The sequence below is a fragment of the Hemiscyllium ocellatum genome, chromosome 5, assembly GCF_020745735.1.
Source record: "Hemiscyllium ocellatum isolate sHemOce1 chromosome 5, sHemOce1.pat.X.cur, whole genome shotgun sequence".
In the NCBI taxonomy this organism is placed as follows: domain Eukaryota; kingdom Metazoa; phylum Chordata; class Chondrichthyes; order Orectolobiformes; family Hemiscylliidae; genus Hemiscyllium; species Hemiscyllium ocellatum.
The window spans coordinates 116,916,359-116,942,390 of record NC_083405.1 but is presented as its reverse complement, the minus strand read 5'-3'; the positions used below and the strand labels follow the sequence as shown (position 1 = coordinate 116,942,390).

The 26,032-nt window shown below is 40.7% G+C and overlaps 1 protein-coding gene across 1 annotated transcript in view; it reads right to left on the bottom strand.

Annotated features, from left to right (window-relative positions):
• Positions 1-26,032, bottom strand: part of lmbr1 (limb development membrane protein 1) — a 270,045-nt gene that overhangs the window by 95,616 nt on the left and 148,397 nt on the right. Inside the window, exon 8 of the mRNA XM_060825130.1 lies at positions 9,089-9,153. Within this exon, the coding sequence (XP_060681113.1) occupies positions 9,089-9,153 (65 nt within the window). The remainder of the gene's footprint in view (positions 1-9,088; positions 9,154-26,032) is intronic.

Genomic DNA, 26,032 nt, shown 5'->3' with positions numbered 1-26,032 from the left:
TCATCACAACTGCCCCCCCCCAAAAAAAGCTTTAATTTTATGCTATTAGCTATTATGCTATTAGCTTAAAATACAACATGCTACAACATGTTTACATTACATTGTTTGCATGCTTAGATTCATTCATTAGTACAGTCCATTTTCTCCCGCCACCAAAACCCTATGTCTTTCATCATCAAAGTCGTGACAATATATCTGCTATTACATTCTCTCATCTTGTCATGTATGTAATTTTCAAATTGAATGCTTGTGATAATAAGCTCCAACTAAACAGTCTGAAAAGTTTATCCTTAGATTTCTCCAAAACCTTTAGCAGGTTATGGTCAACATATACTATTTCCTCAGACACATTACTGGCAATATAAAAGTCGATAGGTTGCAATGCCAACATCAAACCCAAGGTCTCCTTCTCAGCGATGGAATACTTGATGATTATTCAATTTTCTGGAATAACAACCAATAGGTCTATCTATCTTTTCATTGTCTTCTTGAAAGGGTACAGCACCAACACCCACATCACTTGCATCTATAGCCACTTTGAATGGGTTTGCATAATTAGGTGAGGTGAATACTAGGGTAGTGCTTAACACAGCTTTCAGGCTGTTAAATGTCTTCTGACATTCCTCCATTCACTGAAAATTGCTGCATTTCTTCAAGTCAGTCAGTGGAGCAACTGCTAAAATTCGGTATAAACTACTGATTAAAATCACTCAGTCTCAGGAATCGTAGTTCTTTCCTCTTTATCAATGGAATGAGAAACTCTCCAAAAACTTTTGTTTTCACATCCCATGAGGCCATTTTTCCAGGTCCAATGACACGATCCAGGAACGTGACTTCGGCTTTTGTGAACTCACTCTTGGGTTTATCACCAAGCCTGCCTCCTAAAGCCAAACAATTCCAATGGATGTTCCAAATGTTCCTTCCATGTGTGACTGAAAGAAAAAGGTGTACTGGATAATCCCAAAATGACCTAATTGGTTACTCTTTGAAACGTGGCTGGGGCATTTTTCATACCAAATGGCATGGCTTTAAACTGGTACATTTGGTGTCACAAAGGCAGAAATTTCCTTCGCTCTTTCAGATCAAGGTACCTACGAGTATCCTCTGATTAAGTCCAACTTGGAAATACAAGCTGGTAACCAACCTTCTTTAAAACATGGATTAGGATAGGAAGCAAACATAATCACACACAATCACTACATACCATCTGGTTTTAGGATCATTACTATGAGGGAGTTCCATTTGCTGCAAATCATTTCAATTATATTGTCTTTGAGCAAATATTCAATTTTTTTTAACCTGTGCAAAGTTTAGAGGGTTAGGTCAATAAGGATGCTACTTAATTGAAACATCATTTCCTATATCTACAGTGTGTTTAATCAGATTAGTACTTCCCAGCTCATTGCCACATATCTCCCCATGTGATTGTAACAATTTTTTCAAGTCATTTCAATTTTCCTCTGGAAGCCAGCTCTCCTTTTGCTTTCCTTCCCTCTTCTAAAGGCCTTTTGAGCATATTCATGTGCCACACTTAAACGCATTGCTACCTGGCATACTTGTCAAATAATTCACCTGTCAATTTCCTTTTGATTTGATAAGCCCGATAAACCTTGGCTTTAAAAGTTTACCTACCACTGGGAGTGACACCAACACTAACTCCTCAAGCAAAATTGTGAATCTTTGATTTCTTGTCTGTTTCCTTACATACTGTGCTATTTTCAAATGCTGTCTAGTCAATTCACTCACTCTATTTAATCTTTTCCTAAAATTTGACACACATTTTGCAATTATGTGGTCTCTGAACTCTGATTCATCAATTTCTTCTTAATTAATTTCAGTAGTCCTCTTATCTCAACCCAAAAATTAATTCAAATGTACTGAATGTCCTTGGTTCACTAGGTGCATCTCTCATGGCAAAAATTACAAATAGAATTGCTTTATCTCAATCCACCAGATAATAGCGACCTCAACATGGTCTTGAAAGTCTGATACCACGGTTCTAATGTTCTCTGTGATTCTGGATGGTACACAGTGAATTTGAATTATTTTATTCCTAAATTATCCATAACTCCCTTGAATAACTGATGTAAAATTAATCCTTGACCCTTGAACAACGCGAGGGGAGATCCAAGTTACTTTGGTGTAGCTGAGTGCCAGTGTAGGTCACATTGGAGGTTTGGACCGGAACGGGCCAGTTGTTGGACTGGGACCTGAAGCAGGCACTCAGACCTTGTGCTCACTGAGTTGCTGCAATATAATGTCTATTTGAAATTCTTTACCAGACTGTAATGTCAATCCTTTAACTATGTTAAGACTATCTTATTTCTAACTTATTTTTTAGACACTAAGTAATGCTCCTACTTGACCTTCTATTCCTCTTTTGTATCTAAGACTTGAATCTAGGTACTTGTACATAAGATGACAGCATTGGAAGCAGCCACTGCAAAAATCTTTCACTGTCAACCTGCACTTCTGTACTGGTGTACACATGATAATAAAGGATATTCTATTCCATACCAGGCCGACTGTATTTCTGTGGATAGTCTGTATCTAATGGTATTAGCAGTGGGTTATAGAAGGAGATGTTGTGGATACCATATGAATGACTAGTCAGAGATCATTTGGAAGGAAGGAAAATTCAAGCTAAATGCAAAAACATTTTTATTGGCTTCGAATGGATAAGGACCTTGGGTGTGTCAGATAATTGGTAAAACCTCAGGCAGTGATAAAACCAGCACCCTTAATACGCATTCTTGCATTTGAGGAACCTTTTTACCAGAGTCTTGAATGCATAGGATCACCCTTCAAAAAAAAATGAAAATCCGCATTTGTTGACCATAATGGATGTGTTTACTAAGTTTCCGGAGGCCATTCAATTATTGAGTTGCCCATGACTGAGTCTAAGACTAGTACCTTAAACTTAGTAAGAGCAATTAAATGGGCAAGAAAGCTGGGCTGGCTGACTAGCCTTGAGGACAGATCCATAGAGACACAGTGGAACATATTTAAAAGCGGTCAGTTATTTGGAGACTGTGCCTGGGCTCCCATCAATGTCCAGGACTGTTCTCGGCAGCATTTCAGTAAGCCAAATTCATTTTTAATCATTGTAAACAGAAAATGTGATCAGCATTGAAACACGTCTTTGACGTAATGTTTTTGTCAGGACTTTGAGATCTTTGGATAATCCGAAATTCGGATAATTGATATTTGGATAATCAAGGTTCTTCTGTATTTACCCTAAATTAAAACAGAAAACACTAGAAATACACAGCAGGTCAGGCACCATTTGTGAAATACGAAACAGGATGATAACATCAGGACTCTGGTCTTCTTGTCAATCTGACAAAAGGTCACTGATGAAATATTGGTCCTGTTTCTCTTTCCATGGATGCTGCTTTACCTACTGATCTTTTCCAAAATGGTCAGTTTTCAGTTCAGATTTCCAGCTTCCACAGTATTTTATTTGTAGATATTAAGTCTTGTTGGTTCAGAACATCATTGTTTGTCAGTCTTCCTAAGATCTTCTTCCTAATGTGCGAGGTTGTTTGGGCCAGTTGAGTTTCACTTTTCCAGCTACCCTAATTTGCCTGTGTCTGTAAAATGTCATTTGTTTTCCCTGATTATCTCCCTTTCTCACTTTCATGAAACATCTGCATAAAATAATTAGGATCCAATTTAAAAATACACGTACATATATAAATAATCAAGTGTTTTCATGTTATAAATTAATCTACAGACATTTTATATGTATTTTGTGCATTTAACAGCATAAATTAATCATTGTTGTAACAAGATAAGCACATAAATTAGGATGTACCCATGTTCAGCATTAGATTAGCCACCCAATCTAGTCTTCTCATAGTTCCAAAGCATATATTTTAACATGCCTTTTTTCAGCATATTATCTAATTTCATGTTGAATAAATTTATAGCCTCCATTTTCACTTCAATTAACTACATTATCATAGTAGACGTGAAATTAAACACGTGAAAGTTTATTTCTTATTGTTCATCACCTAGCAGACTTTGTAGGTCAACAGTCAATTCTTCAATATCAGAGGTGTTAGCAGCAGGGCAGAACTAGACAGAAAGGAGGGCATAGGGCTCAGGTTCTAAACATAGCAAAGACCGTGTAGAGCAGAATGGAGGACAGGGTGAACAGCAAACAACAGGCTAGATTATATGTAACTACAAAGCAGAAGCATTCATTAGAACATTAAAGCAAGACTGGGGTAGGCCATTCAGCTCCTCAATCTTGTCTGCCATTCAACAAGATCATGGCTACTCTACCTAAAGCCTCTCATAGCCCTCAACTTCTTGATATTCTAAATATATGTCAATCTCTTTAAATACTTTCAGTAATATAGCCCACATAACTCTCTGGGGTAGAGAATTCTAGACTTTCACTACCATCTGGGACAAGAAATTCCTTTGCAACTCTGCTTTAAAATGATTGTTTTCCTTATTTGAGATCCCCTACTCGTGGAAACATCATTTCAACATTTAGCTTGTCAAGTGCCCCAGAATCTTGTGTGTTTCAATAAGATCACTCCTCAACCTTCGTGTAGCCTTAAAGTCAAAAACTCAACAATAAGGAGCAACAACATCATGAGCTAAAAATCTAGCAGACTAAGACTGACACAGTGCACCAGTCTGGAGAATGGAATAGATTACCACAATCACCAAATGTGCATATTGTTGTGGTTAAGGAGATGGTGAAACCATCAAGTAGCAAATAGAAGAGATCAAAGAAACAAGTGCATTGAAAGTTTCAAGACAAAAGAGGAATACCTATGCTGCAGAGAAAAGTTAAAGAGCAAAGTTATTGCCTGTGCACATATGGGATGTAATAATACTTATTGAAGCTGGTCCAGGAAAAGATAGATAAAATAGACAGCTGTTGAATTGAAAAGCTGGGATTTGATTAATTTTGTTTATGGTTTGGTAATCTGTTTTACTTAAGTGAATTCCATTTCATACTATATTAAATAATCTTATCACCTAAGGCTGCAAACTGAACATGACAACAGGCTGAAAAGAATGCCAGAAAGAACACAAGTCTTCTTTCAATAAGGACTTAGCAATGAATCAGCTAAAATGCTTTTGAATACAGAAATATTACACACTTAGCACAATCTGCACTCGTCTTCCCTAAATTTTAAGGCTCCCTTACAAACCTTTGCCTTAAGCTTCAAGCACAATCCAAAGTATACCAACAGCACTTGGTTCTGAAGAAGGCTCAGCAGAGTTGAAACACTAACTCTTTTCTCTCCACAGATGCACCCAGAACTGTGGAATTTCTTCGCACATTCTGCTTCTATACCAGGAGCACTCATGCCTGGTAACCTTCCTGGTTGAGGTATTAATTACTGTTTCATACACATGAGACCAAATCAGAGGAGCAGTAGTCATTGATTGACTGATTACTAGCCTCTCCTATTTAAAAATCTCACAACACCAGGTTATAGTCCAACATGTTTAATTGGAAGCACTAGCTTTCGGAGCATTGCTCCTTCATCAGGTGGTGGTCTCTCCTATATTTCTTTATAAAAACCAAAACAGATCCGGCCTCTTCAAAAGTCCAGAGAGCTGTCTTCCATTGGAGTTCCTCTTCATAGTGCAAAATCATCAGTGGAGGAAGAAAAGAGGTGCCATACCTCACTTCTCCAGCAGTAGCCACCATATTCTAACTAATTTTCATTGACTAGCATTCTAAAAGGCTTTTGGACATTTAATTCGTTGTAATTAAAAAAAATGTTTAAGTGGGTGAGTGATGGCTGGGTCAGCTCAGGTCAAGAGGACCAGAATGTCCAGGGGATTCAAGAGGAGTCAGAGGGAGTGTTGGGGCAGGGGGTCGGTCCAGCATGGGACATTGCAGGGAGTCAGTGGGAGAGCTGGAGAGGTTTGAGTGAGTCAGAGATGTAGACAGAGAGAGGAGGTATTGTCTTAGTAGGTTGAGCTATGTTGCTTTAAGAGGTGAAGAAGGAAATTAACTAATGACCAGCAGCAGTATGTTGAACGAAGGATATGTATTTAAGTGTCTTGGTAATCACAACTCTTCAGTTTTGTTAAGTCAATCTGTTTGAGACTTTCACGTAAATTGAATCTTTCCAACTGAACACAAGTGATAAAAACAGCGTTAAGGAAACAATACTAGATGACAAAAGTGATCAGGAGTCATTTCTCCTGAAAAAGGCTGCAATGCAAACTTGTAAAGGAAAATGCCTTAAACAAAATAGAAACAGAGCAGTTGCAACATGTAGCAAAGACAAGTCACAGAGCTGTCAATGTTGGGAACCAGAAACAAAAAGAGAAATTGGTGGAGAAATTCCACAAATCAGGCAGCATCTGTAGAGAGAAAGAAGAAGGTCCAAGAACAAAGGTAGAAGACAGAGGATGGTGGTGGACAGTTGTTTTTCAGACTGGAGCCTGTGACCAGTGGAGTTCAACAAGGATTGGTGCTGGGTCCTCTACTTTTTGACATTTACATTAATGATTTGGATGCGAGCATAAGAGATACAGTTAGTAAGTTTGCAGATGACATCAAAATTGGAGGTGTAGATGACAGTGAAGAGGGTTACCGCAGATTACAACAGGATCTGGACCAGATGGGCCAATGGGCTGAGAAATGGCAGATGGAGTTTAATTCAGATAAATGCGAGGTACTGCATTTTGAGAAAGCAAATCTTAGCAGGACTTATGCACTTAATGGTAAGGCTCGAGGGAGTGTTGCTGAACAAAGAGACCTTGGATTGCAGGTTCATAGCTCCTTGAAAGTGGAATCGCAGGTAGATAGGATAGTGAAGAAGGCGTTTGGTATGCTTTCCTTTATTGGTCAGAATGTTGAGTACAGCAGTTGGGAGGTCATGTTGTGGCTGTACAGGACATTGGTTAGGCCACTGTTGGAATATTGCATGCAATTCTGGTCTCCTTTCTACTGGAAAGATGTTATGAAACTTGAAAGGGTTCAGAAAAGATTTACAAGGATGTTACCAGGGTTGGAGGATCTGAGCTACAGGGAGAGGCTGAACAGGCTGGGGTTGTTTTTCCTGGAGCGTCGGAGGCTGAGGGATGACCTTAGAGGTTTACAAGATTATGAGGGGCATGGATAGGATAAATAGACAAAGTCTTTTCCCTGGGGTGGGCAAGTCCAGAAATAGAGGGCATAGGTTTAGGGTGAGAGGGAAAAGATATAAAAGAGACCTAAGGGGCAACTTTTTCACGCAGAGGGTGGTACGTGTATGGATTGAGCTGCCAGAGGATGTGGTGGAGGCTGGTACAATTGCAACATTTAAGAGGCATTTGGATGGGTATATGAATAGGAAGAGTTTGGGGGGATATGGGCCTGGTGCTGGCAGGTGGGACAGATTGGGTTGGATATCTGCTCGGCATGGACAGGTTGGACCGAAGGGTCTGTTTCCATGCTGTACATCTCAATGACTCAAACTGGGTAAGCAAGCAGTGAAAATAAAAACAGCCATTCTTACCATGGGGTTGCAGAGAGTCAACAGCTCAGCTCTGTCTCAAGATGACCAGCAAGATAAGCTATGGGAAATGCAGGAGGAATGGCTTTGTGTTAAAATGAACTTCAAAATTCATCACGAAAGCTGATATTTTACAGGTAACTGCCACCAGAATCAGTTGAACCAAAAGGACTGTGTCTCTGAGACTGAGCCATCTCAGAAGGTGATGAGGCTGGTTACATCATCAATCCCCAATGACTTTGAAGACCATCTCTTGGGGAAAAAGGTCATTACATTATCTCACTGCTATAAGATGGCAGAAAGTATGAAGTTATTGCAGCCAGACAGCAACATCTGCAAACATTAGGTACAGTTACCAATATTGATGCAAATTGCCATCTGTGACACACACCACAAAAAAAAAATCAGGATCTCAAAAGGTGCAACGTTTAAGGGGAAACAAGTGCTTGTACCTGAAACTCTTTTCCAGGACATAGTGCCGCAGCTACTTTGAGCAGATATGGCCATAGAGAGAACAAGATTCCTGACACAGGAATAGTATGTGTAACCAGTGAATGAAGACAGTGAGGATATACAAAGTATGTCATTACAAAGAAACTCGATAATGTCATGAGATTGTCATACCCCAGGTCCAAAATTTCAGATTTATTCCCAATAAACTATGGCAATTTTCTCTGCACTGAATACTTCCCCAAATATTTCAGTTACCAGATAGTTGAAAGACACATCAAGTGCTCATGCAGCGCACACATTGAGTATAATATTCAGTAAATGAGCTTTCTTAAAATGGACCACAACATACAAGCAGACCTTTTAGATCAAAGGGTATGGTGAGAATCTGAGTTGGATGATCAGCCATCTCCGTACTGAAACAGGCTCAAAACACTCAACAACATTTTCCTGCTCCTTGTTTCTAGGTTTCTTAGAACTACGCTTCAGGATACGGGCCTACCTTCACCAACAGAGATCATATTTTGGCAGGCAATTTAGGATAACCCTGCCAAACTCAAACAGGACAAACTTATCAAAATGCTATTCAATATTGTTCACGAGAGTCATGCAAGTGCAGAATAACCTAATCTGCTTGTGTGACAGAAAGTCAGAGTCACACATCAGACTCAAGGAACCTCGTCACTGCAGAGATATCCAACATGGCCAGAAATTCTACTGGGGGTAAGGAGTAAAAGAAAGACAGCACTGAAGGCTCAGTTGCATAGTTACCCAGGAGTTCAAAGTGGTTTCATTGGTCCAGCATTTTTCTGGTAGCTATCAAGATATAAAGGCAGATCTCTTCCAAATAAATATCTGATTCAAATTCAGAGGAGCACATATTCATGCAAGGTCCTGGGACCTGGGGACTTGCCTATCAGAAGTATACAAACTTCCTAAGCAAGCCCTGCAGTGTCAGCACATCAAGATTTTGGATGGGCCTTGAGGGATTTCTTTGTGGAAGATTTGGGCCAATGCTATTACAAAAAAATTGAGAGCAAATAAATCTGGAACATGAATGACCAGTTTAGAGATGGAACACTTTCTATTCGTCAGATACATATCAAAGCATAACTATTGACTGTATACTGCAGTCAATTGTCTTTGTTACTTACTGTAGGCTTTACTAGCAATTGTCCCATTACTGTGAACATTCTGGATAGACCCACCGGTGTACACACTAAAAGGAAAAATAATGGACAGTTTCATTAAAAATATTAAACATTTTGATTAATTGTATTAAATTTGTGTCTTAAGAACAAAGATTGAAACTAAAGTACAGGGCTATCTGAATTATGCAGCACAGAAAGAAGCTCGTCAATCCATCATATCTATGCAGCTGTCAGTAAGACCTTGGCAGTCAGTTATATTCCTTTGTTTCACACTTAGTGTTTCCTTGTTCAAACAATAGTAACTTCATTTTCAAAGCCCATCATCAGTTCTGTTTCATTCCAATATTTTTACGCAGATCATGTTGTCAAACATCCTGACATAAAAAGACAAAACCCCAAGCTCATTTTTAAAAACTGAGCTTAATCTTAGATCTAAACATTACTAATTCAAACAACCATTTACTTTACCTAACTTCTTTGTTATTTTGAAAAAAGCCATCAGTTAAAGTTCTGTTTCGCAGAGAACTAGCCCAAGCCCTGGTGCAGCCTTAGATCTGGCACATGTCTTCTTCTTGCATCTACATTAAGGCTTTGATACCAGATCATCCCCTAAATTAAAATCCTTTATGTCCAGCGTGAGTCAGTTAACTGCCCTACATTTTCCTCTCAGACCTCGGTTTAACAAAAAACATAATAACCCTCTGTCAAACACAAAAACATTAATGAGTTGCACTTATTTTACACTTAGGAAGAGGATGTTCATGTTATTATTTGAAACACACTGATGTGCAGAAATAATCCACCATGTTTTCTACATCACAGAAGTGACTGTACTTCAAAAACTAATTAGTTGGATGCAAAGTGCTTTGGTGTACTAGCTGACCTTTAAAACTTATTTGTATTTGTGAGACTATTAGTAATGCATTCTTAACAAGTTAAGAAGTTGCTGCTTAAAGTATGCTTAGTTGAAAATATTTAGAGATTTGGATTTAGTCTCAAATTTATCTTTCTACATTCAAAAGGATAAAATCTCCAGCTTTTCAGTTTACAGTTCTTTGAGGTCTTTTTCCATTCCAGTGAAAATGTATATTCTGAAAGTCATAAAGTCATTGACATGTACTGCACAGAAATAGACTCTTCGGTCCAACTTGTCCATGCCGGCCAGGTAGCCTAAAATAATCTACTCCCATTTACCAGCATTTGGTTCATCTCTCTCTAAACCCTTCCTATTAATTTGCCCATCTAGATGTCTTTCAAATGTTCTCATTGTACTAGCTGCCGCCACCTCTTCTGGCAGCTCATTCCATATATGTACCACCCTCTGTGTGAAAACGTTACCCTTTAGATCCCTTTCAAATTTTTCCCCTCTCAAACCTTCACCTAGTTTTGGACTGCCCCACCACAGGGAAAAGGCCTTGTCTATTTACCCTGTCCACGCCCCTCATGATTTTATAAACCTCGATAAGATCACCCCTCAGCATCCAATGTTGCAGGGAAAATAGCCCCAGCCTGTTCAGCCTCTCCCCATAGCTCAGATCCTCCAACCCTGGCAACATCCTTGTAAATCTCTTCTGAACCCTTTCAAGTTTCACAACATCCTTCCTATTTCACAACTTTCCACTGCTTATCAGTTTAAACATCAGTACTATCTTTTCTCCTCCTCTTCTGTCTCACATGTTTCTTTTTGGAAATAAACTGACTGCATACAACATGCTCAACTGTAATTTAATTATAAGACATTAAGCTTAAAGAAGTGAGCTTTTAAAATTTGTTAGTAACATTAGTTTGTGAAGATATTTTGTCTTCAAGCTATAGAAATATGTTTAAAAGATTAACACTCATACATTGAATTAGTCAGAGATTTACAAGGGCTTTATTGTAAAATGGTAACTTAGCACAAATACCACTCTATACCATCCCTGACAGAAGTCAACAATCCTTTGGACTGGTTTTAATAAATTAGCTCATCCCCAAATCACAAAAATCAACAGAGGGAAAACCCACCCACTAGGGGCAAAAATATTAATAAAAGAGAAAAACGAAGTGAAATTAAATCAAAATACCACAAGAAGACTTACAACACCCTCAACAGCCAAAGAACCTCGTTCTTGATATTTTAATTAACCTGTACGGACGTGTTTGACACATCCAAAGCGGGTGGGACCTCTATCCAGCCCTTCTGACCGAAAAGTAATAACATTACCATTTGAGTTGAGAGGGGAAAGAGTGCCTTGGAAAACTTTTAAAATAGTTTCTGATCAACCTATACACAGATGTTACTACACACCCTTCAATCAGGTGGGGCTTGAACTTGGGTGCCTTGGCCCAGAGATAGAGGCTTTACCATGGCACGGCAGGAGCTCCAAGACAGTAACATTTTCTTTTTAAAAGTCAACCTGTTCAGACATGTTATAACATAGGTGCAACTTGAAACCAGGCCTTCTAGCTTAAAGGTTTGCACAAGCTTTGCACCATTGCACAAGAGCCATAACAGCCCCAGAACCTTGAAGATATTTTCCATTATTGCACACCTTTGGCACAGGTCGAACCTGAAGCCAGGACCCCTGGTTCGGAGATAGGGACATGACCACTGCAGCATCAGCACCCTTTCTTACAAAGTCCTTCCACACCATTCGCAAATGCACCTTTGTCCGGATTTTTAAAAATGAGCCTGGTCAGACATGTTCAGACACATCTCTGGAACAGAAGGGACTTGAATCCCGGTCACTTGGCCCAGAGGTATAAGACCATAAGACATAGGAGTGGAAGTAAGGCCATTCGGCCCATCGAGTCCACTCCGCCATTCAATCATGGCTGATGGGCATTTCAACTCCACTTACCAGCGTTCTCCCCGTAGCCCTTAATTCCTCGAGACAACAAGAATCTATCAATTTCTGCCTTGAAGACATTTAGCGTCCCAGCCTCCACTGCACCATCACTCTCTGGCTGAAGAAATGTCTCCGCATTTCTATTCTGAATTGACCCCTTCTAATTCTAAGGCTGTGTCCACGGCTGAATACAATCCCAGGATTCTCAGCCGTTCCTCATATGTTAGACCTACCATTCCAGGGATTATCCGTGTGAATCTCCACTGGACACGTTCCAGTGCCAGTATGTCCTTCCTGAGGTGTGGGGACCAAAACTGGACACAGTACTCCAAATGGGGCCTAACCAGAGCTTTATAAAATCTCAGTAGCACAACGGTGCCTTTATATTCCAACCCTCTTGAGATAAGTGACAACATTGCATTCGCTTTCTTAATCACAGACTCAACCTGCATGTTTACCTTTAGAGAATCCTCGACTAGCACTCCCAGATCCCTTTGTACTTTGGCTTTACGAATTTTCTCACCATTTAGAAAGTAGTCTATGCTTTTATTCTTTTTTGCAAGACCTCGCATTTACTCACGTTGAATTCCATCAGCCATTTCCTGGACCACTCTCCCAAACTGTCTAGATCCTTCTGCAGCCTCCCCACTTCCTCAGTACTACCTGCCTGTCCACCTAACTTCGTATCATCTGCAAACTTCACTAGAATGCCCCCAGTCCCTTCATCCAGATCATTAATATATAATGCGAACAGCTGTGGCACCAACACTGAACCCTGCGGGACACCATTCCTCACCGGCTGCCATTCTGAAAAAGAACCTTTTATCCCAACTCTCTGCCTTCTGTCAGACAGCCAATCCTCAATCCATACCAGTAGCTCACCTCGAACACCATGGGCCCTCACCTTGCTCAGCAGCCTCCCTTGTGGCACCTTATCAAAGGCCTTTTGAAAGTCTAGATAGACCACATCCACTGGGTTTCCCTGGTCTAACCTACTTGTCACCTCTTCAAAGAATTCCAAAAGGTTTGTCAGGCATGACCTCCCCTTACTAAATCCATGTTGACTTGTTCTAATCAGACTCTGCTCTTCCAAGAATTTAGAAACCTCATCCTTAATGATGATTTCCAGAATTTTACCAACAACCGAGGTTCAGCTAATTGGCCTATAATTTTCCATCTTTTGTCTTGATCCTTTCTTGAACAAGGGGGTTACAAACAGCGATCTTCCAATCATCCGGGACTTTCCCTGACTCCAGTGACTCTTGAAAGATCTCAACCAATGCCTCCACTATTTCCTCAGCCACCTCTCTCAGAACTCTAGGATGTATCCCATTGGGGCCAGGAGATTTATCAATTTTAAGACACCAATTTTGTCAATTTTTATGGACACCACCAGTTCTCCACAAGACCTTCCAGAACTCTAAAACTGTATTTTGTTACATATCTGGAGATGCTTTCATGTAGTATTGAATGGCTTCTTTCCATGACCAAACTACTTTTTTCCTTTTCCCTCCGCTACCAAATCAATTGTTTCGTAATAGTTCTGTGGGTGTTTTGTTTTAAATCAACCTTTTCAGGGATGTTACTATCCCTCCAGAGCAAGTGAGACTTGAACACTGACCTCCTGGTCCAAAGGAAAGACAAACCTGAAGCCTTAAATACAAAGTCATATGAGCAGATCAGTTGCAAATGAAATTTAGGCCTGTGAGATGATATACTTATACAGGATCTTGGCTAGGCCACTGTTGGAATATTGTGTGCAATTCTGGTCTCCTTCCTATCAGAAGAATGCTGTGAAACTTGAAAGGGTTCAGAAAGGATGTTGCCAAGGCTGGAGGATTTGAGCTATAGGGAGAGGCTGAATAGACTGGAGCAATTTTCCCTGGAATACTGGAGGTTGAGGGGTGACCTCACAGAGGTTTATAAAACATGAGGGGCATGGATGGGGTAAATAAACAAGTCTTTTTCCTGGGCTGGGCGAGTCCAGAACTAGTGGGCATTGGTTTGGGGTGAGGGGGGAAATATAAAAGAGTTCTAAGGGGCAGCTTTTTCACACAGAAGGTGGTGCGTGTATGGAATAAGCTGCATGAGGAAGTGGTGGAGGCTTGTACTGTTAAAAGGCATCAGGATGGGTTTAGGATTAGGAAGGGTTTGGAGGGATATGGGCCAAGTGCTGGCAAATGGGACTAGATTAGTTTGGGATATCTGGTCAGCATGGACGATTTGGACCAAAGGGTCTGTTTTTGTGCTGTATGTCTCTATGACTCTAAGTATCAAGACAAGGGAGTATTCAATGAATGGTAGGTCTCTAGGAAATTCAGATGAACAAAGGGATCTTAGGATACTTGGACTAGGGTCCTTGAGATCCCTGAAGGCAGCAGGATAGATTAATAGGATCATTGTGGCAGCATATCAGTCATGGCACAGATTATTATAGCAGGAAGGCAACGTTGGAGCTGTACAAAACCTTGGTTCAGCCACACCTGAAATACTGTGTGCAGATCTAGTCACCACATAAGAAGAAGAATGCAATTACATCGGAAGGGCTGCATAGGAGTTTTACCAAGATGTTACCTGGAATGCAGCCTTTGAACATTGAAGCTCGGGTTGTCTTCTTCAGAGCAGAGAAAGTTGAAAGGGTTGTGATTATGGTGTATAAGATGATGAGGAACATAGACAGGATTGATAGAAAGCAGCTGTTCTCCTTAGTTAAAGGATTGATAACAAGGCCTCAAACTTTTAAGGTGAAACACAGGGGATTTGAGGGAAGCGATTTTCATCCACAGGATGGCAGGAATCTGGAATGCCCTGCCTGGGAGTTCAGTTGAGGCGGGAAACCTAAATAATCTTAAAAAGTATTTGACACGTCACAACGTTCAAGGCGATGGACCAAGCGCTGAAATGTGACACCAGCATGGATTTAGAACAGTTTTTGTTGATGCATACTCAATGGGCCAAAGGCCTGATTCTGACAGCATGACCTGCTTTCAATCAATACTGGAACTACTCTGGTTAACCCTTAAAGTTTACCTCATTTCTAATATGTATGTTAGACTACATATATGTACAAAATTACACCACTTGAATACATTTGGCAAAAGACAAACTGCAGATGCTGATAATCAGAAACAAGAACAGAAATTGCTGGAAAAACTCAGGTCTGGCAGAAACTGGACCAAAAATGTTAACTCGCCTTTCTCCGAGTATTTCTAGCAACTCCTGTTTTTGAATACATTTGGTGTGTGCCTGTTGTATTCCAACTTTAATTCAAAACAAAAACTCAAGAGAGAGAGAGGTTGGAGAAAGTCATTCAGCTCTTCAAGTCTCATCCAAAGTTCAATAACTTTTAAAAAAAAACACAGGAACCAAATGTAGGGATAAGCCATTCAGCTCCCTTCACCATTTCATAGGATCATGGTTAACTCTCTATCTCAAAGACATATTCCTGCTTTCTTCCCATTTTCCTTAATGTCTTTAAGATCTAAAAATTTATCTCTTTATTGAATATATTCAGTAACTTAGCCTCCACAGCTTTTCTGTGGAGAACTTCACAGGTTCATTTTCCTTTGAACGAAGAAACTTTTCCTCATCTCAATCCTAAATGGTCTACTCTGCTGCCTAAGACTTTAAACCCTAATTCTGTATAGGGAAAACATTCTCCCTGCATTTAGCCTGCCAAGCCATCAGCATTTCATACATTTCAATCAGATCTTGCCTTATTCTTCTAGATTCTAGTGAATACAAACTTAGTTCAACTAATCAAACTCGTGTCATATGGCTGTCCTGCCATTGCTGGTACTAGCTTAGGAAGAAAGCAGTGGAGTACATTTTCTCAGTATTTAAACATCTATCAATTTCTGACTTGAATATACTCAAGGAATGATTATTCACAGTGGAGGAGCAAATATATGCTTTCTTAAGTAGGGAGATCAAACCACATGCAATTTTCTGTATGTGGTCTCACCAATGTCTTGTATAACTGCCACAAGACATCCGTACTTCAGATTTCAAACCCTCTTGCAATGAATATATAATTTCCCTTCTTCATTGCTTGCTGTGCTTGCCGATCTACTTCCATTGACAGGTGTATAAGGACACCCAAATCCTGTTGCGTATCCGTATTTTCCAATACGTCACCATTTAAATAATTAGCCAACTGGCTCAAAGGAAGACAGAGGGTGGTGGTGAAGGGTTGCTTTTCTGAGTGGAGGCCTGTGACCAGTCAAGTGCCACAAGGATCGATGCTGGGTTCACTACTTTTTGTCAATTGCATAAATGATTTGGATGTGAGCATAGGATGTCTCATTAGTAAGTTTGCAGATGACACCAAAATTGGAGGTTTAGCAGACAGCAAAGGAGGTTACCTCAAATTACAATGGAATCCTGATCAGATGGACCAATGGGCTGAGGACTGGCAGATGGAGTTTGATTTAGATAAATGAGCTGCACTTTGGAACAGCAAATCAGAGCAGAACCTATACACTTAATGGTAAGTGTTGCTGGACAAAGGGACCTTGGAACGCAGGTTCATAGCTCCTTGAAGATAGAGTCACAGGTAGATAGGATAGTGAAGAAGGCATTTGGTATGTTTTCCTTTATTGGTCAGAGTACTGAGTTTAGGAGTTGGGAAGTTATGTTGCGGCTGTACAGGACACTGATTAGACCACTTTTGGAATATTGCCTGCAATTCTGGTCTCCTTTCTATCGGAAGGATATTGTGAAACTTGAAAGGGTTCAGAAAAGATTTACAAGGATGTTGCCAGAATAGGAGGATTTAGGCTACCGGGAGAGGTTGAATAGGCTAAGGCTGTTTTTCCTGGAGTGTCGGAGGCTGAGGGGTGACCTTTATAGAGGTTTATAAAATCATGAGGGGCAGGGATAGGGTAAATAGACAAGGTCTCTGAGGTGGGGGAGTCCAGAACTAGAGAGCACAGGTTTAGGGTGTGAGGGGAAAGATATAAAAGTGACCAAAGGAGCAATTTTTTCACGCAGCAGGTGGGGAGTGTATGGAATGAGTTGCCAGAAGTAGTGGTGGAGGTTGGTACAATTGCAACATTTAAAAGGAATCTGGATGGGTATATGAATCGGAAGGGTTTGGACGGATATAGACCAAGTGCTGGAAAACGGAACTCGATTAGATTGGGATATCTGGTCGTCATGGACGAGTTTGACTGAAGGGTCTGTTGCCATGCTGTTACATCTCTATGACGGAGTATAACTTTACATTCCGCCCCATTGTACTGCATTTGCCCAATCATGAACTACATACGATATAATCTGTCAATAATGTAATCTTGTACTTGAATGCCACCTTTCCACACCATCTCCATACCTCATCATTTTCTCAGTACTTAAACATCTATCAATTTCTGATTTGAATATACTCAAGGAATGAATATTCATATTCAAATGCAGAATTGTGAAAGTTGATTATTCTTTGAGTGAACAAAGTTAAAATCACACAACACCAGGTTATAGCCCAACGGGTTTATTTGGAAACACTAGCTTTTGAGGCCCTGCCTCTTCATCAGGTGGTTGTGGAACAGGACCGTAAGACACAAAATTTATAGCAGAAGGCCAACAGTGTCATGGATCTAGATTGATATATTAAACTAAATTTAGATTAAGTCTTTTATCTTCTTGAATGGGATATGGTAGTTTTGTGTTTTTTTTTAATATGTAAATGCCAAAACTCCTTTTAAATTACATTCTCAAGATAGCTTCAGTTTTTTTTAAACAATAGGTGCCATCTCAGCTCAGATAATGCATGAAAAGGTGTGAGATTAAAGTCTATGTCCCAATGTTGAGTCAGACTGGCTCAATTCCTAAAGTGGCATTTTCAGAATCTTACATGGATTCATGAAGTTTTTGAGCAAAGTAAAATGTAATTCTGCAAATACAAATTCACCCATAAACTTATGAGTGCGTGTGCGTAGGAGAGACAGAATCAGTGTGGGTGTGAGTGCATGTGAACGTGCATATGCGACTAAGCCTGGTCAAGTATGTGTGAGAATGTGATGGGGTATAAGCCTGTGAGAGGGTGCATGTGTAAGTCAGAGTGCAGGAGGTGCAAGTGTGTGCTTATGAGAGAGCTTGTGCACAAGAGAGGGTTGGTGCGAGTGAGTGAGGGAGGTGTGGGAGAGAGAATATATAGTACAGTGGAGTCACTTGTAGTATGATTATGAACTCAAGGTCCCAGTTGAGACCATCCCCACGGAACCGAAATTGGCTGTCAGCCCTCTGTTCAGCCACTCTTGCGTAACTGCTTGTCCCAAAGTCCGCCTTGGAGGGTGGTCACCTGAAGATCCAAGACTGAACATCCCAGACCACTAAAGTGCTCCCCACCTAGGAGGGAACACCCCTGCCTGGTGATCGTTATGCAGTGTCCATTCATCCGTTGTCATAGCGTCTGCTTGGTTTCGCCAACGTACCATGCCTCGGGGCATCCTTGCCTGCAGTGTGCAAGATAGACTATGTTGGCTAAGTCACATGAGCACCTGCCACATACATGGTGGGAGGTGTCCCCACGTGTAATGGTGGTACTCGTGTCAACACTGACACATCTTGCTGTGGCTGCTGTGACAGGGCTGTACAGTGTGGTCGATGTTGTCCTGATAGCTGGGCAGTTTGCTTGAATCAATGATCTATTTGAGGTTTAGTGGTTGTTTAAAGGCGAGAAGTGGAGATGTGGGGAAGGTCTTGGCGAGGTGTTCATCCCCATCGATAATGTTGCAGGTCGCGAAGAACATGGCATGCTTTTCTGCCTCGCGGGAAGTACTGGACAATGAAGGATATCCTCAAAAGTTCTTTGGGGAAAGAGATTGCTTCCTGGTTCAGCTTCAGTGGCCAGCTCTTGAAGCAGCAACTGTGACTTGTAGCTCTAGATGTTTCGGAAAATACTATACTGCACATGTGGTGACAGCAAAACTCTTCTATTCCAATTCCTGTGCAATCAAAACGAACACTACTTAAACTTTCCTCATTTCATATTGCAATGCAGAGACATGGTGATACAGTAGCAGTACAATTAAAGGCTATTTACAAGGTAGTTAAATACTCATTGACACCCCAAGTTGCCTAATTAATATTCAGCATTATATCTTAGCAAATGCACCAAACATTCTACCCATTAGGAAATCTTGACATGGAAACCAGAGCACGCACCTGGTGAATTAAGCTCACCGATTGCCCCAAACAAAGTGAGCACCAGGCACCTACATCTCAGAGCACTGAAAAGAGTACCAGCCACACAAACCTCACATACACAGACACTGGTACCCAATATGTACCAGCATCCAAGAACCCTCGTGAAATGCTTGTGATCCACTTGTACATTTTAATACAGTACTGTTAATAAACATCAAAACTGCTGCAAGGAAACTGTATGCAGAAGGGCTACACATCCATTTCATGGACTGGACTACTTTGCATCTCCATGCTCTTTGCTTGCTGTCATGACCCTTGGTCACTCTGAACCTACTTAGATGCGGATAGCAACCATGCCTTTTTGCACATTTCCCCCTCAGTCATGGACACCAGGCTGATAATACTTCATGGATTTTCCTGTTCCTTGGATGCTGCCTGACCTGCTGTGCTTTTCCAGCACCACTCTGGTCTAAACTCTGGTTTCCAGCATCTGCAGTCCTCACTTTTGCCTCCTTGATAATACTTCATGGTTGACTTGTCATTCAGTGCAGACACAAAAGGAGGAAGCTACTCATGGTCTTTAGAAGGCTTCAGTCAAATTAAGGAGAAAGCCTTCAGTCAGTTGGTCGCTGCAGCATGAGTCAAGGGCAGTTCATTATCAATTCAAACGTTTGGACATGGTCAGCCATGAAGGCTAATCTGAATCAGGATGCACTCCACATATAGGATAAGAAGCTGAATCTCAAAACAGCCCACCATCCACTAGAGTCTTTCTGCCCCACAATGGACTGTTTTCCTCTTGGAATGAGAAACAGGCAGGTACTAAGGGGGATGGAAGTGCTGCTACTTTGACTGGAGCTGAGAGGTGTCCAGAGTGAGTGAGTAGGCAACATAGAGGGCATGTGAGTTAGTGGAATCAAGGGTTGGATGTCAGTGACTGAGGGAAGATATTGCAAGCAATACTGAGAGAGTGGTAGGGCATGAGCTTCAGGGAGAGGTGGGATAGTAGCAAAGATACACAGTGACTACAAGGTACTGGAGAGAAGATGATGGCCCCTAAGATGGCAAATTGGACAAGGTCAGTGACCTTCTTTACTACAGTGCTGGACATTTCTCCAGACAGCTGAGGCTTCTTTAACATGGATGTGAACTTTGGAACATGCTGGCATGGTTTGGTTTTGTAGCATCCACTGCCAATCCTGGGGAGGGGATAGTAGAGAAGTGCTTTGCCTCTACACTGTCTGTCCAGCAGGATGCTGATTTCTAGCAACTTGCATGTCCAGCACAAACGTCTGAAACTGTGCATGGCAGCTCTGGACTAATTGGACTTGTGTAGGTACACAACAGCCTTTCAAAGATGTGACAGGTGGAAGAGATTCCTGTCTTTCAACAGGGACCCATCAGGTGGCAAATTGATCTAGAAATGGCAAACAGTAATATCGAGCCAGGATCAGAGGTGAGAAAGATATAGCGATCAGTAATTAATGAGGCGAGTTTGGTAAGATTCAGTGAGAACACCTGTAGAAATTCCTCCAAATATTTCAAAAGAAACTCACATTTAGCCAAAAATAAGATTCAGCAATCACCACCACTGATGGGTTCACCAACGGAAATCTGCCATCATTATCCAGTCTGATCAACACGCGATTCCAAACCAACAGTAATGCGATTGACTTTTAATTGCCCTTTGAGCAATTAGGGTTGGTCAATAACTACTGACCCAGTCAGTGATGCCAATATCCCATGAATAATTGTTATTTTTAAACAGCTCCATGTTAACTTTGCCTTTCATATACAAAGGGATTAATGACCAAAACATCCAGATCCTCAGTTTCTTCTACTTCTATAATTTTTCTCTCATAATTGGTAATCTAATTTTCCACTCCACTTTCCTGATGTATCCTTATTTCCTTGAGTTTTCTTTATGTCTAAAAATCTACTGATACCATATCTAAAAATTCACATCACAGTGTTGGAATTCCTCTTCACCTCAGCGCTGAGTAGGCCAACTCTCTTAACCCAAGACGACAATGATAAGTTTGAAGACTCTCCAGCCCACGTAAACAAACTCTGTTATCTATTAAACGTTGGCACAAACCTATTCACATTCATTGGAAATACTGGAGCATGGAACAAAAAGAATATCACCATTGTTAGGCACCTGTGTTTTTTCATTCATGGGATGTGGGTATTGTTGGCTTGGCCAGCATTTTGTCCTTGAGAAGGTGGTGGTGAGCCGTCTCCTTGTACCGATGCAGTCCATTTGGTGTAGATACAACCACAATGCTTTCAGGAAAGGAATTTCAGGATTTTGATCCAACGATACTGAAGGAACAGGATAGTGAGTATCTTGGAAGGGAACTTGAGTGGCGTACTTCCCTTGTATCACTGCTCTTCCGGATGAAAGTGGCTGTGGATTTGAAAAGGTGCTGTCCAAGAGAAGTGCATCTTGTAAATGATATATACTATTGCTAAAACCTGGAGGAAGTGCATATTTGTGGATGTGGTGTCAATCGAGTGGGCTGCTTTGTCCTGGATGTCAAACTTCCTAAGTGTTGTCAGAACTGTACGTGTCCAGGCACACTCCTGGCTTGTAGTGTAGATGGTGGACAGGCTTTGGGGAATCAGGAGTTGAGTTGTTTGCTGCAGTATTCCCAGACTCTGCCTTGATTTTCTTGCCATGATATTTGTATGGCTAGTCCAGTATACTTTCTGGGGAGGGTAACTCCCAGATTGTTGATAGTGAGGATTGCGTGACAGGAATGCTATTGAATGTCAAGAGGTGATTGTTTGATTCTGTTTTGTTGGCCATGGTCATTTCTAGCAATTGTTTGGTATAACTGTTACTTGCCACCGACAGCCCAAACCTGTATCCGTTCTAGCGCTTGCTGCATTGACTGCTTCAGTACTGGCGTGTGAATATCATACAGTCATCAGCAATTTCCCCACTCTGAACTTACAATGGAGGGTACGTTGTTTAAATATAAATTATATATTTTTGAAATATATTTTCAAGGGTTTCAAAGCATTTGGTGAAGTTTCGTTAAGTTGTTATAATGCATCTTGTGTGTGGTACACACTGCTGCCATTCTGCATCCATGGTAGAGGAAATAAATGTCGAAAATGGGGATTAAGGTAAGCATCAAGTGTGGTACATTCCTCCAGATGGTGTTAAGCTTACAGTGCTGTTGGAACTGCAAGTGGCCAATATTCTATCATTTACCTTGTACATAACAACAAGACTTCGAGGAGTCAGATGAGTTGTTTCCTGTAGAACCCCCAGCCTTTGACCTGCTCTTGGAGCCACACTTCAGTATCTTGTCAATGGTAACCCTCCAGGAGGTCTATAGTGGGACATTCACCAATAAGAATCCCATTGAATGCCATGGGGTGGTGATTAGAATCGTTCCTGCACTGCACTGCCTGCACTGTGTGGCAAGAATGTAACTCATCAATTACCATCCCAAGCTCAAATGTTGTCCAGTCTTGCTGCGTATGAATACTGACAACTTTTGTACTTGAGAAGATGTAAATGTGCTAAATATTGCTCACTATTGGCTCACTTATGATTGAAGGAAGATCATTCATCAACAGCTGAAGATGGTCAGGTCTGGAACACCACCCTGTGAAACTTCAGAATCACCATCATGTTTCTTTATGCCAGGTATAACTCCAACCAACCAAAGAAAAGTTAAATATGGTAGATACTGGAAATTTGAAATAAACAGAAAATGCTGGAGAAACACAGCAGGTCTGGCAGCAAGTGGAGAGAGAAGAACAGAGTCTCAGATAAGCAACCTGACAGCTAAAACGAGGCATGTCTGCAATCTGCAAGGGCACTACTGATAATTGACCAGACAACTTCCTTCACCAATTCTTCTGCCTCTTTACATTCAATGGATGGAGAGACAATACATTCCACTTAAAATATCAATGAAAATCAAATACTCGAATGGACAGGGAGGTTGATCTAGGTGAACGAGCAACATGAAGTTTATTGGTAGTCTGTTAATATTCTGTGGAGTTTCAGCTCATGAAACTTCTGTAGTACCCTTTCACAAAACTATGCAAGAAGCTACAAGAGGGGTCAAAGTAAGTGAAAAAGAATTAATTTCCAAACCTTGATTTACAGATATACGAAGGTACAAATTATTGGGCAGGAAGAATCCAGGAATTGAGGCATGGTGTTTGCACCATGTTTCATCATGAAAACTGCTAAAATAGATACAGCTACACCCTCTCAAATTTGGTTACCCACAAACTGTCCAGTCTTTTTTCTTTATATTTAATCATTTTAAACAGGTTTAACCTGATGTGGAGGAGTGGGGGGATGCATGAAAGTGTTAGCAAATCAAAAGTGAGAGGAGGGAATTAACATCAACAGCTTCGTGGCCATTTACCTGAAGTCCTTTTTAATCACATCAGTTGGCTCTGCTAGATTCACAAGTCACTGGATTAGAGCATTCCAAATTGCAGATTTTCAGAAAAAACAATTTCCAAAATCAAGCATGGTCCCCCGTACCAAGGCTCCCAGATTTGAGAAAACGTACGTATATTTAAAAAAACAGCCAAGGATTAGACCAATGTTGAGAGCAAAATATTGGGGAAATTCTTCTTCTTCTATTTACCAAGAAAGGCTCAAATAATTTGGTTCCAAATCCAAACAGCTTGTATTTGTATAGCATCTGTAGTGTATGGGCGGCAGGTGGCTAGCACTGCTACTTCACAGCACCAGGGACTCTGATTAGATTGTGCAAACTCCATACAGACATTCTCCCAGTGTCTGCGTGGATTTCCTCCGGGTGCTCCTGTTTCCTCCCACAATCCAAAGATTTGCAGGTCAGGTGAATTGACCATGCTAAGTTGCCCATTGTGTTAGGGGCATTAGTCAGGGATAAATATAGGGTAGGGAAATGGGGCGGAGATGGTGGCCCTGTTGGGCTGAAGGGCCTGTTTCCATACTGTAGGGAATCTAATCTAATCTAATCTAATCTAATGTAGTAACAGGCCTCCTAATTTATTTCCATCCAAGGAAAGAAGAATTCTGCATCCCAAATAAAGCAGTAATTTTCTTCATCATAAGTCACTTTTTATTTACACAATAATGCCTTTTAGGATCGGACACAATTTTTCTGAGTTCCTGAAATGGATAAAAGCAATTAGTCAACAAAGGGACATAATCTTAAAATTAGACTGGGCCCATACTAGGGTGATGTCAGGAAGTACAAGAGTAGTAGTGGAAATCCGAAATTCTTTTCCCCAAAAAAATCTGGTTGGGCTCAGATTACTGAAAAATTTTAAAGCAAGACAGATTGATTTTTGTCAGGCAAGGGTATTAAAAGAAATGGAAAAAGTTAAGTCACAGATCAGCCAAATCAATGGTGCAATAGGTAAAGGAAATGAATGGCTTACTGGCACTTTTGTCATCTTCAATTAAAATGTAGCTCTTCCATGACAACAATTTCAGGCACGAACATAATTACTATCTTCTACAGTTGCTTTCTAAACTCCAGGAACACTAATTGATAAAAAGTAACCCAAAAAGTGTTAATACTTTAATAGCGTAGCAGCAATTGATTTAGGGATTTTACTTTCTATACAATAGGCCTATATAATTCATGCATTGATTTACCTTAGTACAGGTACCGATGGGTCAATACAGAAGGTTGTTTGAAATCAGAAACCAAAGTTGTCTGATCGAACGGAAACAAAAATTGGAGATTTTCCAAATATCTTTGGTCTTTTTGATGTCTACTTTGTGGATTTCCCTTAACCCCTCCTCCAACTGTCAGAACTATGTGAGAAATTATGGTCTTCAAATACAAGTGTAAGAATTAAGCTTCAATTTAAAATTCTCAGTCAGGATGAAAGAATATTCCACTCTCTGACCTGACAGCATAGCAGGTGTTTTAGTTCCGTAGCCATGAATCTCGTCTCATCACTTGATAAAGACTAGCACTGCAAACTATGCATGCTTCAATGATGAAAGTTTTTTTAAAAAATAAACCTTAAACTTAAATGCAGGATCATATGCAGAATACGATTAAGATTCCAAACAGTTGTCAAAAGGCTGTTTGATATCTCAAACCCCTTTCATGAAGTAAACCAAGAGATGAAAGGCGAAGAACTTCGTTTTTTTGCATAACCTATGGCTTAAGCCCTTTGCCTAGAAGGGAACAAAATTATTTCAGGACACTGTCAAAGATCACAGCATCCATTATACGCATTTTAAATTTTGTGTACAATAGTATAGACCACAAAAATAGCAATGCGAATATCAAGTTTATACCATATTTTGTTTTGTTGGCATTGCTGGGTGGACCATGATTTATTGCTCATCCCTAGCTGTCATGGAGGCGGCAGTGGTCAGATGCGTTCTTGAAATGGCACAGTGACAGTGCAGGATGGGAGTTCCAGAATTTTAAAGCTTACAAGTGAACTATACCACTGTTCCTTCACTAAGTCAGGATGGCAAGGCCAGATGTGCGAGATTAGAAATGAACTTGCAGGTGATGGTTTTCCAATGCATCTGTTGTCCATGTCCTTCCAAGTGATAGCGGTCACAGATTTTGAAGATGCTATTGAAGGACCTGCAGTGAGTTGCTGATATATATACACTAGCTTCAAGATGCATAGCGACCATAAAGCATCAGCAAGGGAATGATTAAGGGCTAGTGGGTGCCAATCAAGTGGGCTGTTTTGTCTTTGATTAGTAGAGCTTTTGCAGTGTAGTTGGAACTGCTCCCATCGAAGCAAGTGTAGAATAGTCAATCATTTTGCTGACTTGCACCTTGTAAATGATAGATCGGCACTGAAGATACAGGAAATGAGTTACCTACCTCAAAATTGCTGGCCTCTGACCTGCTCATACAGTCACATGGTTTCTACAGTTGGTCCAAGACAGTGTCTGGTCAATGGTAACCCCCAGCATGTTGATGAATATATTCTCTCTTGTTGGACAGTCATTGCCTTT